Consider the following 14,556-nt stretch of genomic DNA (forward strand, 5'->3'; position numbering starts at 1 on the left):
GTGTCAGACGGCAACCCTCAAAACGATCTTTGGTTGACATAACCACCTTTGGACCCCTCGAGGTAGAGGAGGTTGGCTTTGTATTAAGTTAACCACGTATTACGTATTAAGTTCCTTGAAACTGTCCACGAGGATTGATAGTAACCAAGAAATGTTGGAAAAATGTCCTCCCAAAATGGGTTGTAGCAATATCTTTGCTATGTTTTAGATATAACACTTGGAGCCACTGAGTATTGGCACTAAGGGCAGAACATGCTGCAGTGAGAGTGAGTGTGTGTATATGTGTGTTGCTGCTGCAGTGATGTCATGCAGTGGATAGGCCTACTCTGCCTGGCGACCAAGCACTCCCATTGTCTTCCCGGCAGACACAGTTACGTTGTGACAACCTACCGTTTTGGTGCCCACAACATCGTTACAACTTTGAAATACAATATCTCAGAAAGTTGTGACAACATTATCTGACAACATTATCTGACAACATTGTGACAACGTAGTGGCAACGTTGTCAGTACCTTGTCACAACCTCCTAGAATCTTCATAAGTTCCCTTATGTCGTGCTTGGAACTTAAAATTTGGCGAAGTTGCCAACAGGTAGTCATAACACCACACGGCGATGTTACTGAATAATGAGGTTGTGACAATGTTGTGACAAACAACATAGTCAGCACCACCTTTTGACAACGGCCACCACCTTTTGTAGCAATGTTGTAAGAAAGTAGACAACTTTGTGTGTTTGCTGGTTTGCCATTTTATTTGTTTTTAGGTTTCTTAAATTTAGCCAATTAAGTTCCTAAATTAAATTAAGAGTGTTAGAGTGGGTTGCACCAACAGAGACTAAGTATAAACTTGAATTAAATCAATGTTCATCTATTAATACAGTTGCAGCAAACTTTAAACCTATTTTTAAACGTAATCAGGGTTACTTTTAGGGTGGGTTACACCAGCAAGGACAAAATCAAAGTTTAGAGCTAAACAAAGATGTGTTATTCTAGGTTTTATTTCAAATCTAGTTGTGTTGCACCGCTTAATTTTAAACATGGATTAACAAATCTGCAATTAACACCTTAATGTGTTATTAAAACCTTGACTTTCCATTAATTTTAATTGTATGCCATAATGAATTTGGCAGTATAAATAAACAGCAACAACATCACATTTGAACAATAATATACTAATATGCCTGTCTATATTTTTTTTTTCTCTTCTGACTGAAAGCTATCATTGGGCTAGGCCACATCAAACATAGCTCTTACAGGCAAAGAAAGAATTTAGGCAGTCTGTTATTAGACCCAGGCTTGGCATCAGGGGGAGCCATTCAGCTAGTCTGAGATGACTGCTTAAATCATCCATAAAACCTATGGGTATGGGCAAAAATCTATAAGTTGCCAGTGAATTTAAGGTCGCACTTCATTTAAGGTAGCACTAAATTTAAGGTGGAATTGCATTTAAGGTGGCACTGAATTGAAGGTGGAATTGCATTTAAGGTAGCACCGAATTTAAGGTGGCACTGAATTTGAAGTGGCACTGAATTTAAAGTATCAGTAAATTTGAGGTAGCAGTGAATTAAGTGTTCGTTTATTGATCAGAAGTTTTGCAGGGATGCGAGTTACTCTCACATTCACCACCATGGAAAAAGAAAAACATAAAATAGAGACGCAAACGTGTATACCAATATAGATTTAACCAATCAGGTCTCTGATGCTTGGCCAAAAATTTGCTCCACAATCCATAATCAAACGCAAATCATTATTTTATTGCTTTTCTTTTGTTATTGACAGCAGCTCACAGTGGAGGAACGATATGAGTGTTTGTAAAGAGTGAAATGTTAAAGCAGCAGATTGTACAGACAGTACAGTGAAAATGTGCTCTGGAAAAACATGTTCCCTTGTGAATCTGTCAATTCACTGATCAGTTCAGTCAATTCAGGTGGAGTCGCATGTCAAAACCGAATTAAAGAAAAATTTCGGCAGGTCCGCACCAACCAAGGCGGGTCTGAAAGCACCTACCAGCTGAAATGGAGATTCTGATTGGCTCTGCTGCTCAGTTTAACTCTGTCTCTTTGTGCTTTATGCAGTTTTTATGTGTGCGTCCTGAACTCAAAAAGCAGTAGGGCATCGCCACAGTATTTTGAAAAGTGGTTGGGCAAATGCCCGCTGGCCACCGTGGTTCCGGCAGCCCTGCATCAACAGTCTTCGACTGTTTAAGTGTTTTTACGTAAATAGCTGGCTTTTTCAAGTCAACTTTTTAGTTAAGATTGCTTTTTTTCAACATTGTTGTAAACGTTGTAAATTAAAAATGGTGTATTATTCTGGATGTCCCTTAACTTTTGGTAAGAAATATGTTTGTGCTGCACTTCGTTTTGCAATGATGCTCTCACGCCCCTCCTTAAACAACAGCAAATACTGTGCAAGATTTGTTACACAATACATGCTGTGTACTGAATAGACTTAGATTTACTGCTATAAAATGCGTGGTTTGTATAGATATATATCTATAAAACACAATCCATCATAGTTATTTTTTTTTAACCATGAATGTTACATCTACCCAAATATATATATATATATATATATATATATATATATATATGTGTACATATATATATATATGTATGTATATGTGTGTATATATATATGTATATGTGTATATATATATGTATATATATATATATATATATATATATGTATGTATATGTATATATATATGTATATATGTATATATGTATGTATATGTATATATATATATGTATATATGTATATATATATGTATATATATATATGTATATGTATATATATATATATATATATATATATATATATATATATATATATATATATATTTACTTTATGTTTTCTAAAAAGAAGACTTGTGTTAGTTATCCCTTCAACAAGCACTGTTGTCTTTTTGAGAAAACAAATCATTTTGGGAATTACCAAAAACAAATTAAAATGTGCCGAAAATATATCCTATGATACAAAATGGCACATGTATCGTATCATGAAATTTTTGTATTGTTGCACCCCTAATCTGCACCCCAAAGTGCAAAGTTAAATCAAAATTCAATCTGTGATATGTAAATTCATGACCTTTCCAAAGTTCATGAGTCATAGTGTTAAATATTCACGATCTCAATATTGACCAAAATAATCGTGATTATGATTTTTACCAATATCCAGCATCCCTACTGCAAGTAGTTCACACTATCAGTTGTAGCTGAGAAGCTGCGGAGCTTCTCGGCTTGTAGCCCGAAATTGTGGTGTTATCTGAAGCCGCTGGCTGAGCGAGGAGTGCTGCATACAGACAGTTGGCTAATCTCCATGGTAGGCTAATAGCTATCAGCTAATCCCAAGAGACTGGCTCTTCATTTCCCTCTCTTTTCCCTGTTAACTCATTAACTCCTTACAATCTAATGTCTGCTCCTTTGACAATAAACTGGACTAAATTACCTCAGACTGCAAGTCACTACACCAGAGGTGAGGGAATTAGCATGTTTTGCACTGTTTGTATGTTGCGTTATCTGCATTTATCTTGCCTACCAGTATAACGATAATGACAAAACTAACACCTTACGAAGAATTGAAGAGTTCATCTGCAAAAACAGATATCTCCATTTAAATGAATTTTCATAAATCATGTCTTTTTATTGTGCATTTCAGGTAATATCAATCAAACTGCCATTGAATTGTTTCAATTAAGTAAAAATAGCTCAACAAAATACAGCTTACAAAATTAAACTTTAAAATTTTGTTTTTTGGCAAAAGCACATGCATCCAATGGTCATTTTATGTTTCAGAGTTGAACAAAGCCATGGATACAAGTTTCTTTTAAGTACAATATTTAACATTCTTTAACGTAAAACAAGTGGGTAAAGTGCCGAAAATTGCAACAAAACAGCCCATTAATGGGCAATATTGAACATCTATAAGGTCATACCTCGGAAAATGCTAAGGCTAAATCTCAATTGGCTCATTGCTCTTTATAAAGTGCACTGTGTGAGTTATGAAATTTTGTCTCTTACACTGAAATATTGTCCAGTATGGAATTGTGCACACATGGCTGAATTATAAATTCATTCTTTGTTGGACATCTCACAGGTTTTCACACTATCAAAAAAAGCTTATTTCACTAATGCTGCGTAGTGTAGAAGAACCAATCAGTGTGGACCAAAAATCTCAAAACACTTATAGTATAAGTACTAAAATGGGATTATAGTATATTTTGCCATAAATGTTTACATATAAACATGATCATACTAATTAATAATAAACTAGAAAGCCCCGGTGGTCCCCCGCTACCTTCCTTACTATTCAGTTTAAAAATGATTACATTTTCTTCTTTTTTTGGTTTAAACTAAAGGATGTACGGAGCATGATATTATATACTGATAACAAAAACAAATTAATAATGCAAGAAGTTCATAAGACTTCCTCTCTTCAGTCTATGGATGATAAAGAAACAGAAATGAAGAGCTATACTGTAGTATACTCTAGACACACTAGATGGCAGCAAAGAGGACAAACCTTTGTCACGTAGGCATGTCTCGGAGTGGGAGTGCCTTATAGTATTGTTGGGGGTTTAAGAAGGAGCAAACACACTTTTAGAGGAAGGTGCACGAAGAGGAATCAGAGGAATCATGTTTTCTTGGAAATATATAGCTTTGCGTAACTTTCTTTTGAACTGAAATCATACTTTAAAGATTGCACAAGCCTTGCTCAGATAAGTGATCATATTTTTTCTTAACCCAAAAATTATGTTTATTGTAGACCTTCCAACTGGTGTTTTACACACACACAAATAGTTTTAAATAGCATTACATAAATTCAATATAACTGTATATACAGTGCCCTCCAGAAATATTGGCACCCCTGGTAAACATGAGCAAAACAGGCTGTCAAAAGCATTCTTCATCACTTATCCATTTGAACTTTAATTAAAAATATTAACAAAAATCTAGCCTTCGTTTAGAGTACAATGATTAAAATGAAAAATCTTACTCTTACCATGAAATAAATAATTATTTTTTCTCAAATCTATATGTACTATAATTGTTGGTACCCCTAGAAATTCTTAAGTAAAAGTAAAATCTAACTGGAGTATATTTCCGTTCATATGTTTTATGTTAATAGGAACACTTAGTTGGTCAACCTTGACTGCCTGTTTAATTGGGTTTAAATATGAGGTGTCACACAGGCAAAATTTCTTTAGTCATCCATCACTACAAAGAAACAAGAAACATCAGAGATTTTTTTGTATTTCTCACTTTGCTCCTACGCATTGTGAAGTATGGTGGTGGATCTGTGATGTTGTGTAGCTGTTTTTCTTCCAAAGGCCCTGGACAGTTTGTTCAGATACATGGTATCATGGACTTCGTCAAGTACCAGCACATATTAAATTAAAACCTGACTGCCTGATTCATGGGGCTTAAACTGGGTCATGATTGGATCTTTCAGCAGGACAATGACCCAAAGCGCACCTTTACAATCAACACAAAAATAGTTCACTGACCACAGAATCAAGGTTTTGCCAAGATTTCTTTTAGGCATCTGAGGTGGTAGAGATGCTGGCGGGCCTTCTTCATCAGAGAGTTGATGTAGCAAGACCATGACAGATCCTGCGAGATGTGAACTCAAAGCTATTTGAAACTGTCTGCTCCTTCCAATACAGCTCCATTTCTCCATACAGGATGGTAGCTCCTTTCCTGCTTCTTGCTGTAGTCCATTGTCAGCTCTTTAGTCTTGCTGACGTGAAGGAGCAGATTTTATTGACACCAGTTCTCAAGGTGCTTAATCTCCTCCAGGTAGGCCCTCTCATCATTGTCAAAGATCAGACCAACTACAACAGTGTCATCAGTGAACTTGACAATGGTGGTAGGGCTGGAAGTGGCCACGCAGTCATATGTGTACAGTGAATACAGTAGGGTGCTCAGGACACAGCCCTAAGGGGCTCCAGTGCTGAGGCTGAGGGTTAGTCAGATGTGTTTTCCTACCTGCACAGCTTGTGTCTGTCTGTCAGGAAGTTGGAGGTCCAGTGACACAAGGATGGATGGAGTCCCAGATCTTCCAACTTGGTGTGGAGTTTGGAGGGGATAATAGTGTTAAATGCTAAGCTGTAGTCAACAAACAGCATTTTAACATAATTATCCCTCCTAGTGTCCAGGTGGGACAGTGTCATGTGGAGCAGATGTGTGATGGCATCATCTGTCCAGCGGTTGGGGCGGTATGCAAACTGTAGTGGATCCATGGAGACCGACAGTGAAGAGGTGATGAAGTCTTTGATCAGCTTTTCAAAGCACTTCGTCACGACTGATTTGAGGGCTACTGGGCAATAGTTGTTAAGGCTGGCTGGGGTTTCTTTGGGACAGGGATGATGAGTGACTGTTTGAAGCATGTTGGAACAACTCCAAGCGTCAGGGAGATGTTAAATATTTCAGCAAATACCGTAGCAAGCTGAAAAGCGCAGGCTTTGAGAATCTACTGCTGATTCCATCTGGTCCCGCTGCTTTCCTGGTATTCACTCTCCTGAAAGCTTTCGTCACGTCTCCTGCCATGATGATGATCGGGCTCCATCCTCCAACGGGATCTGCGCATGCTCTGCCGGCCGCACTGTTAAGCCCATTTCACATCAGATGCAGTGTGCAATACGCTCTTACATTATTCAATGTAGCCTTTCACACTGGCCGCGCATGTGAAGGGGAAAAATACGCCACACGGCATTCTAGCAGTTTCTATGCAGAAACAGTAAAGAAATGCAGTGTCTATGCTATAATATACAATCTAGGCTAATAAATACATCAGTAAATCTAGTTTTAACTCTATGACAGGTTGATTGAAATTCCTTGAGTAGGTTAATGTTGTGAACACACAGGCGTCTCCTCCTCTTCATATAGCACTACATCACCTAGTGAGAAAGCCAGGAGAAGTCAAGGCAGCTAGTCAAAATTTTATTGTTGATCTCTTTGGGTCATCAGTATAAAATTTATATGAAATAAACAGACAATGTAGCCGTTTATATTATGTGAAAACGCAACACAAACAGCGACCGCTCTTGCTTCGTGACGCTTGTGTGTCACGTCCGGTGTGAAATACCAAGCGTCACGGAGTGGTTCGGTGTTGTGCCGAATTCCGACTCCCCGGCAGAATCCGACTCCCCGTCGCGTGCACGCGCTTCACGTAAACATGTGGACGTTACGGACTGCACTCGATGGTTTAGTTTAATATTACGAAAAAAAAAAACGATTGTTGTTGTTGCAGTACTTGAGAACTGGTGGGGCTGAATGGCTTTCAGTCATGACGATATGTGTTACGACACATTAAACACAGCTTTAAACCTCTGTCTGGAGCAATAAAGTTCACATCTGATGACCTGACGTTGCAGTATTAGCTGACTTGTTTTTCTTGTCATTATTCAGCAACCAGACTTTCATTGCTTTCATAGCTAAGACAAATGAACAAATTAGTATACAATACTGCATAAAAGAGTTGCTTATAATTAAAAATTGCAGTAAGAACAATTGTTGTAATGGTAGTAATTTAAGATTAATTTTGGCTGAAAAGGCTTCATCTTTTACATAGTCAGAAGGTGTATTGTGAACCTGTCAAAATTATGCCCCTCTTATCTCTGGGGATGCATTAGGACTGGAATGATTAACTTGTTCTGCTGACTTCTAGTTCATAGATTACAGCATATAAAGCATATTTCTCAAAATTCAACAGGGGGGATTTTACTGGGGGCAGTAGAATTTTGGCAGGATTATTTTGACAGGTGACAGGTGACAGGTAAATCAAAATGTATTAAAGGTTAAGTAACAAAAATTTTTTTACAGCCTAATTTTTCTTATGTTTACCAGGGGTGCTAGTATTTGTGGAGATTCCTATTAAAAAAGAAAAAGACAATTAGGCTATTAAAATTTAAACCTGATATTTTTACTTTCTAATGGGAATTGGTTTAGTGGTTACCTACAGAGACCACTAGTTTCCTGTAGGACACTTTTAGATCTATTAGGAGACCATCAAATGCATCTGGAATCAGCCCCAGGTCACCCGTTAAACCATTAAGGATCCTTTACACTGCAATATCAGCCCATTATGTTAAGCCAAAAACACATTACAAAACCACTAGGTACCAGCAGCAGGGATTTCATTTAAATAAATATTTTAGGCTCATGTCAAACAAATAAATTCTGCCTTAATGCTGCTAATTTAATTAATATATATAATTATTATAAGCTTTAAACTGTTCAACATTACAATGTCTTAATGCTTATGAAGAATATCTCCCAAAAGACATTGTTCAGAATATATTTTAAAATAAATTAAAAATTTTCCATTATTTGGTCTATTTTTTCTGTATATTGTTAAAGCCATAGCAGTAGGTGGTGGTAAAACACCATGGTATACAAAGGTTTCCCAACAGCAACAACATCCAAATATAGCTGCAAGCAGCAATCTGTGGGTTCAAGCACGAACTGACACAACGAGGCCTTATTTTGACCAGTGAGGTCTAACAAGGCCTAATACAGTTTGGGCTTTATTTACAGAAAGTGAAAACTGAAAGGAAGTCAGAGTTTATCAGAAGGCCTTCATTTGCTATAAATGTTAAGCGGTGGCCTTTTAACATTATATATGCTAAAGTTTACATGTACGGAGCTCTGTTTAACATGCAAAAGAGTTTTGACAAAATGTCAAAAATATATGAGAAATGTTTCCAATTCTAGCATAGAGAAGGGAAGTTGAAGGCCTTAGAACATGTCAGCAGGTTTCCAAATTTAATGATTATTGATCAGAGGTCTTTAGCAAGGGTGTTTGCTGAGTTTTCAGATTAACCTTTTGAAATAAAAGTCAAAATAACAGACAAGTCCAATTCCTGACATGTAATCGCAAAGTTATTCAGGACAGAGAACTGAATCATATGGTGCCATGTTTTTATCTGTCAACTTTATAGTATTATTGTAATAGGATTTTTATTGATTTTAAGTGTTTTTAAACACTAAAGCGCCCTCTTGAGGCCAATGTGGATCAAAATTTAAAATCTCATCAAAATATCAGTGTTCTTACAATTTTGAGATGATCAGACCAACTGCTTATGAGTTCTAACAATGTAAGCAAGCAATGCCAGGGCTGCAATGATTGATTGATAAAGGGAGACCATAATGAGTTAAAAAAAAAAGTCAATATTGTTTTGATAACTTTTTACCTAGAGAGGCCACAGAGTATTTCAAGACAAATTTTGAAATCCAGCGACTAGTTAAAAAAATTTTCAAACGAGTTAATGTTAATGATTTTTAAAAATCTATGCATTATTTGAATATACGTGTATCTACAAAGTTGTTTGAAACACTGTGCTAGATGATCTCAGATCAGTTGTCTGACAATAAGTAGCAATTTCTATAAAATATACTTTATTTTTGTGAAAAGCACCCCCCTAGTAGCCAAATCTTTTTAAATTTCACTGGTTTTTAGAAAGCACATGCAAAGACACAACATTTAAGTTTCATGATGATTGGTCAATGTTAAGCCTTGAAATGTGATGTCAGCTATACATTCCAATATATCAAATCATTCTTAGAAATTTACTTGTAAAATTATAGAAGTATACCAGAGGGGTTAACAATATGGCATCCATATTGCTTACAGACATCAATATGTTTTTGATGATTATTGAGGTTCAGACTTGTGATTTTTTTATACCAGTTACATGAGGATTGACTGAAAACCCCAGGACTAGTTTGCAAAAGTAGTGCAAAATTTGCAAAAATCTAAGTACACTGTAAAAAATGTGACCAATAGTCACTTAAAAAAATTTTGGCAACAAGTGACATGTAATAAAATTGAGTAGATTTTAATTACCTAAACTTTGATTAAAATGCATTAAATAAGTGAACTAAATAATTAGTGCCAATAATGATGCAATTATGTAGAATCAGAAATTTTGAATGTAGGTCTCATGATTCAGGAGATATGGGCCAAAACATAAAATGTGGCTCTGTAGTGCCACCATAAGGCCTATTGAGGTTATTTCACTTGCATGAGTAATAGGGGGGATACTACACCTACCCTCTAGTGTTTGGATGACTTAAGGCGTCTTCTCCTCAATGAGATTTAGGGCAGAAAAAGAAGAAGAATTAACACCTAAGCACAAACAATAGGGTTCTATGTGCCTAAAGGTGCTTGGACCCCTAAAAATTTGAACAAATACATTTAGGTTCCACGCACTGCATGCTTGAACCCTAAATATTGCTGCAAGTGGCAGTTTGTGGGTTCAAGCACGAAATGGCACAATGAGGCCTTGTGAGATTTTGACCAGTGAAGCCTAACAAGACCTAATACCTTGGGGTTTGGGCCTTATTTAGAGGCAGAAGATGAAAATGTCAGGGTTTAACAAATGGCCTCCATTTGCCATAATTATTGAGCAGTGGCCTTTAAACATGACCTATGCTTAACACAAACTGAACGAGTTAATGCATACAGTATCTATTTTTTAATGTGTTAACACGTTCAAAACACAATAACGTTCAAATCATGTTAACATGCAAAGATTTGGCGTGTTAACACAAAATTATGTTTTATGCGTTAAAGCAAAATTATGTTTTACATGTTAACACAAGTTACCCTTTATTAACCCCTGTGCAGTGAATCACCCACACTAGTGAGTGCACACACACTAGGGGGCAGTGAGCACACATGCCCAGAGCAGTGGGCAGCCCTGTCCACAGCACCCAGGCAGCAGTTGGGGGTAGATGCCTTGCTCAAGGGCACTTCAATTATGTCCTGTCTGCTCAGAGGATCAAACCGGTAACCTTCCGGTCACAAGGCTGGTTCCCTACCTCCAGCCCACAACTGCCCCCTATGCCATAAGTATCAGTATGGTAGACCGTGAGCCTTTGCTTTGCTCTGAGGGCACCATCTTTAGTTACGCTTCCCTCTCCATCTCTAGTGATGTTACTGCATGTAATTAAGTGTTACTAACTTCATTTGCAAAAAGTGTTAAGAAGATTATACAGGTAGAGGTGTGCATCCAGAAATTAGAAATAACTAACTGTATAATCTTCTCCATCGAGCAAGAAACTTATTTACACTATTCACAGAGTTAGTAACACTACTGTAACTAGACTAGTGACAGAGATAGAGACATAGCTAAACATGTTGCACCCAGTGCAAAGCAAAAGCTCGCAGTCTGCCATACTGATGCTTATGTTTCTTCATTGGCTGATTTCTTTCCAAATGTATCTTGAAGATTATATGTAAAAAGCATCTGAAAGCCTTTAGTTCTAATTTTTTGAGTAATATGTGACAGCTAACTTGTCACATTTTTGTGGACATCCTCCTAATTACTGAGTTCAGGCACATCCACCGCTAACAGGCATATAAAATTAAGCACATGGCCATGCAATCTCAATATTAATGTCTAGTAATGTTAATGCTACATCACATAGATATTTTAGACAATTATATGCTTCCAACTTTGTGGCAACAGTTTGGGGAAGGCCCTTTCCTGTTCCAGAATGACTTTGCCCTCATGCACAAAGCAAATACCATAAAAACATGGTTTGACAAGTTCAGTGTGAAGGAGCTCCAGTGGCCTGCACAGAGCTCTCACCTCAACCCCACTGAACACCCTTGGGATGAACTGGAACACCATATCTTCCTGTGCAACATCAGTGCCTGACTTCACAAATGCTCTTTTGACAGAATGGGCACAAATTCCCACAGACACACTCAAATCTTGTGGAAAGCCTTTCCAGAAGAGTGGTACCAGTTTTAGCCACAAAGGGGGCACAACTCCATATTAATTTTGGAACGGGATGTCCAACTAGTTCATGTAGTTGTGATTTTTAGGTGTCCACATAATTTTAGCCATATAATGCATGTAAATAATTTCTAAAAGTACACATCTATTTGCCTATCTATTTCTTAGTCCCTGTATAACATGATTTTAAATAAGATTCTTTCTCTCATATTTAAAAATTGTATTTAGTTATTTTTTTTTTATTTTTCAGGATTTGGTGAGAGATGATGGTCAAAGGGCAAGTCTTAGGTAAATGTTGGGATCGTACACATTTTTTTCCATAGTTATTAACTTATACTTACTAAAAACTTTAAATAATATTGTGTTTGTGTTGTGGTTTCAGTCTCAACGAAAGTTTTGTTATGGTAAAAGGAGCAGCACTCTTTTTACAGCAGGGTGCCCAGGGCCCCAAAACGCCAACCCATCATAAGATAACAGGTAAACTTTCACTGTCTTTGCTCTTTGCTGCTGAAGATGCAAACTCTGTTCTATCCATATTCTATTTCCCTACAAAATTATGGCTGATGAAACAGAATTGCAATTGTAACACCATGTTCAACACATGTTCGGTCACTGTGTCAAATGAATGTGTGTGTGACATTATAAAATGACACACCATTTCTGTGTGCCTTTTGCTGTAGGTGATCTACCCCAGCACCTGCAAGCGATGATTAACGCCCTCCGTTCCGAGGATAAAATTAGACTAGTGAGCACAATACCATTTTCTAAATCTGATGCAGTCACAAATCTTACTTGCAACAAAATTTGTACGTCGTGAAATATGTTTGTACAGACACGCCTGAGTAATAAAGTATTATTTAAAAAAATGTTCTGTATACACAAAATATAGTGTATAGTATATTATATACTGCATATATATAGTGAGAAGCAAAAATATTGGAACAATAAATTAAAGGGGGTTATTTTTTTATATATTTAGAAAAAATATATTCCAGATCAGAACATGAGCATAATACTACAGCAAATAGTGTCAGCTTTTATTTAGTTTTTATTTATTCTATACAACATAAACCATACAGTAAAAAGTGTAATTTGTTGTGTTTACATACCACCTCTTTCAGCTGGTGCTTGTTTGGGCTTGTTTTAACTCCTTCTTCATCAGGTGAAATGCATGCTCACTCTGTTAAAATCAGGAGACTGACTTGGCCAATATATAACTTTCCACATTTTCTTTCTGGCTCCTTCTATCTAACTTCTTGGTTAAGTGTACTGTGTGCTTCGGATCATTGTCTTGCTGCATTATGAATTGACACACAGTTTGGAGGTATTTGTTTGGACATCAAACGACAATATGTTTATCTGCAGTTTAGAATTCATTGTGTTGCCATCATCACCAGTTACATTGTCAATGAAGACCCTCCAGAAACAGCTGTGCATGCTCAAGGCGTGACAATGTTGTATGTTTCGTATCATTTACAGTCCTTATCTTTTTACGCATGTTTCCTTTCCAATTACATTGATGAAGATTACTCTTAACTTCTGTCCATAAACCTTTGCTCTTCTGTTTTTGGTATTGATGAGATATTTGCATCTTATAGTGTATCGTCTGTATTCTGTCATTTGAAGTCTTCTCTGAATGGTGAATAGACAGTTTAACACTTGCACTCCGCAGAGTGCATTTTATTTCTTTAAATATTATTTTTGGGTGTTTCTTCACAGCTCTAACAGTGTTACTGTGATCAGCTGCTGTGGTCTTCCTGGTATGGCCTGATCACTGCAACTTACTTACACCTCCAGTAGTTTTTAAAAAATATTTCATATTGTTTTTGAGATGCCCAGTTACTCTGCAAAGGTTGTCATTGGTATCTGCTTTAGTCATGTTTAAAAAACTGCTTGCTTTTTACATCATAATCAGTTCTCTAGTTTTGATCTTATGTTTTTACACTGTTTATCTTTTCTTATTTATGTGATTCATCTTTTTTCACTAAAACAAGATCCCTAATGCAGACTCCAATGACTACAATCAACACTATGCATTCACAGCTCTGTGTTTACAATTAAGGAAACATAGAACACCTGAGCAATCAGAATTGCTTACTTACGCTCAACCATTGGTGGAGTTCACACAGGAAATGACAAAAAAAAACAGTATGGTTTATGTTATACGTAATTTATGTAAAACATTTCCCAGAAACGAACAATGCATCTAAGCACGTTTATTTAAATAATTTATCTTGGCTATAGGTGTGTTTTTGTTTAAAAAAACACCATATATCAATGGAACACATGCAAGTAAACCTAAATACAGTAAAAAGTAACAAGAAACTTTTTTTTCCAAAAAGTAGTTATCTTTTGAGCTAGTTTAAAGAACAGAATTTGGTTCCAGATGTCTTCTTGATGCCCCCAGTCGTCGCATGTATTTGTTAATTTCTATCACCAGCACACAAAATTTAACATAATGAAGCACTGATTAACCAAACACGGTATTGGATGATAACTACAAATAATACTGAGCTTGCTCTTGCAGAGGTTTGGAAATGGTTAATTGTTAGTGTTTTTCTGATTATTTAATATTTATACTTCTGGATCAGATAACTGCAATACGTTGTACTGGGGCCTGACCTGTGTTGTTTCTCTCCCACCAGGCTGTAAGATTGGAGAGCAGTTGGTCAGACTATGTGCGCTATATGGTGGTTGTTTACACCAATGGCCATCAAAACACAGAGGAGAATATACTGCTTGGTATGGATTTCACAAACAGTGACAGGTAAACCCATCAGGGTTCAAGAGAAATGCTATGTTTGGCCGTCT

At 36.7% G+C, this 14,556-nt stretch overlaps 1 protein-coding gene across 3 annotated transcripts in view; it reads left to right on the forward strand.

Annotated features, from left to right (window-relative positions):
- The window catches only part of ssh1b (slingshot protein phosphatase 1b), a 49,215-nt gene that overhangs the window by 641 nt on the left and 34,018 nt on the right, over positions 1 to 14,556 (forward strand). For 2 of the 3 annotated variants that reach the window (XM_036562985.1, XM_036562986.1), the window contains exons 2-5: positions 11,996 to 12,033; positions 12,128 to 12,222; positions 12,426 to 12,490; positions 14,391 to 14,512. In XM_036562985.1, the coding sequence (XP_036418878.1) occupies positions 11,996 to 12,033; positions 12,128 to 12,222; positions 12,426 to 12,490; positions 14,391 to 14,512 (320 nt within the window). Of the gene's footprint in view, positions 1 to 11,995; positions 12,034 to 12,127; positions 12,223 to 12,425; positions 12,491 to 14,390; positions 14,513 to 14,556 lie in introns of those variants that run through there. The other variant, XM_036562987.1, reaches the window with a different exon arrangement.

The sequence above is a fragment of the Colossoma macropomum genome, unplaced genomic scaffold, assembly GCF_904425465.1.
Source record: "Colossoma macropomum unplaced genomic scaffold, Colossoma_macropomum, whole genome shotgun sequence".
Classification (NCBI taxonomy): Eukaryota; Metazoa; Chordata; class Actinopteri; order Characiformes; family Serrasalmidae; genus Colossoma; species Colossoma macropomum.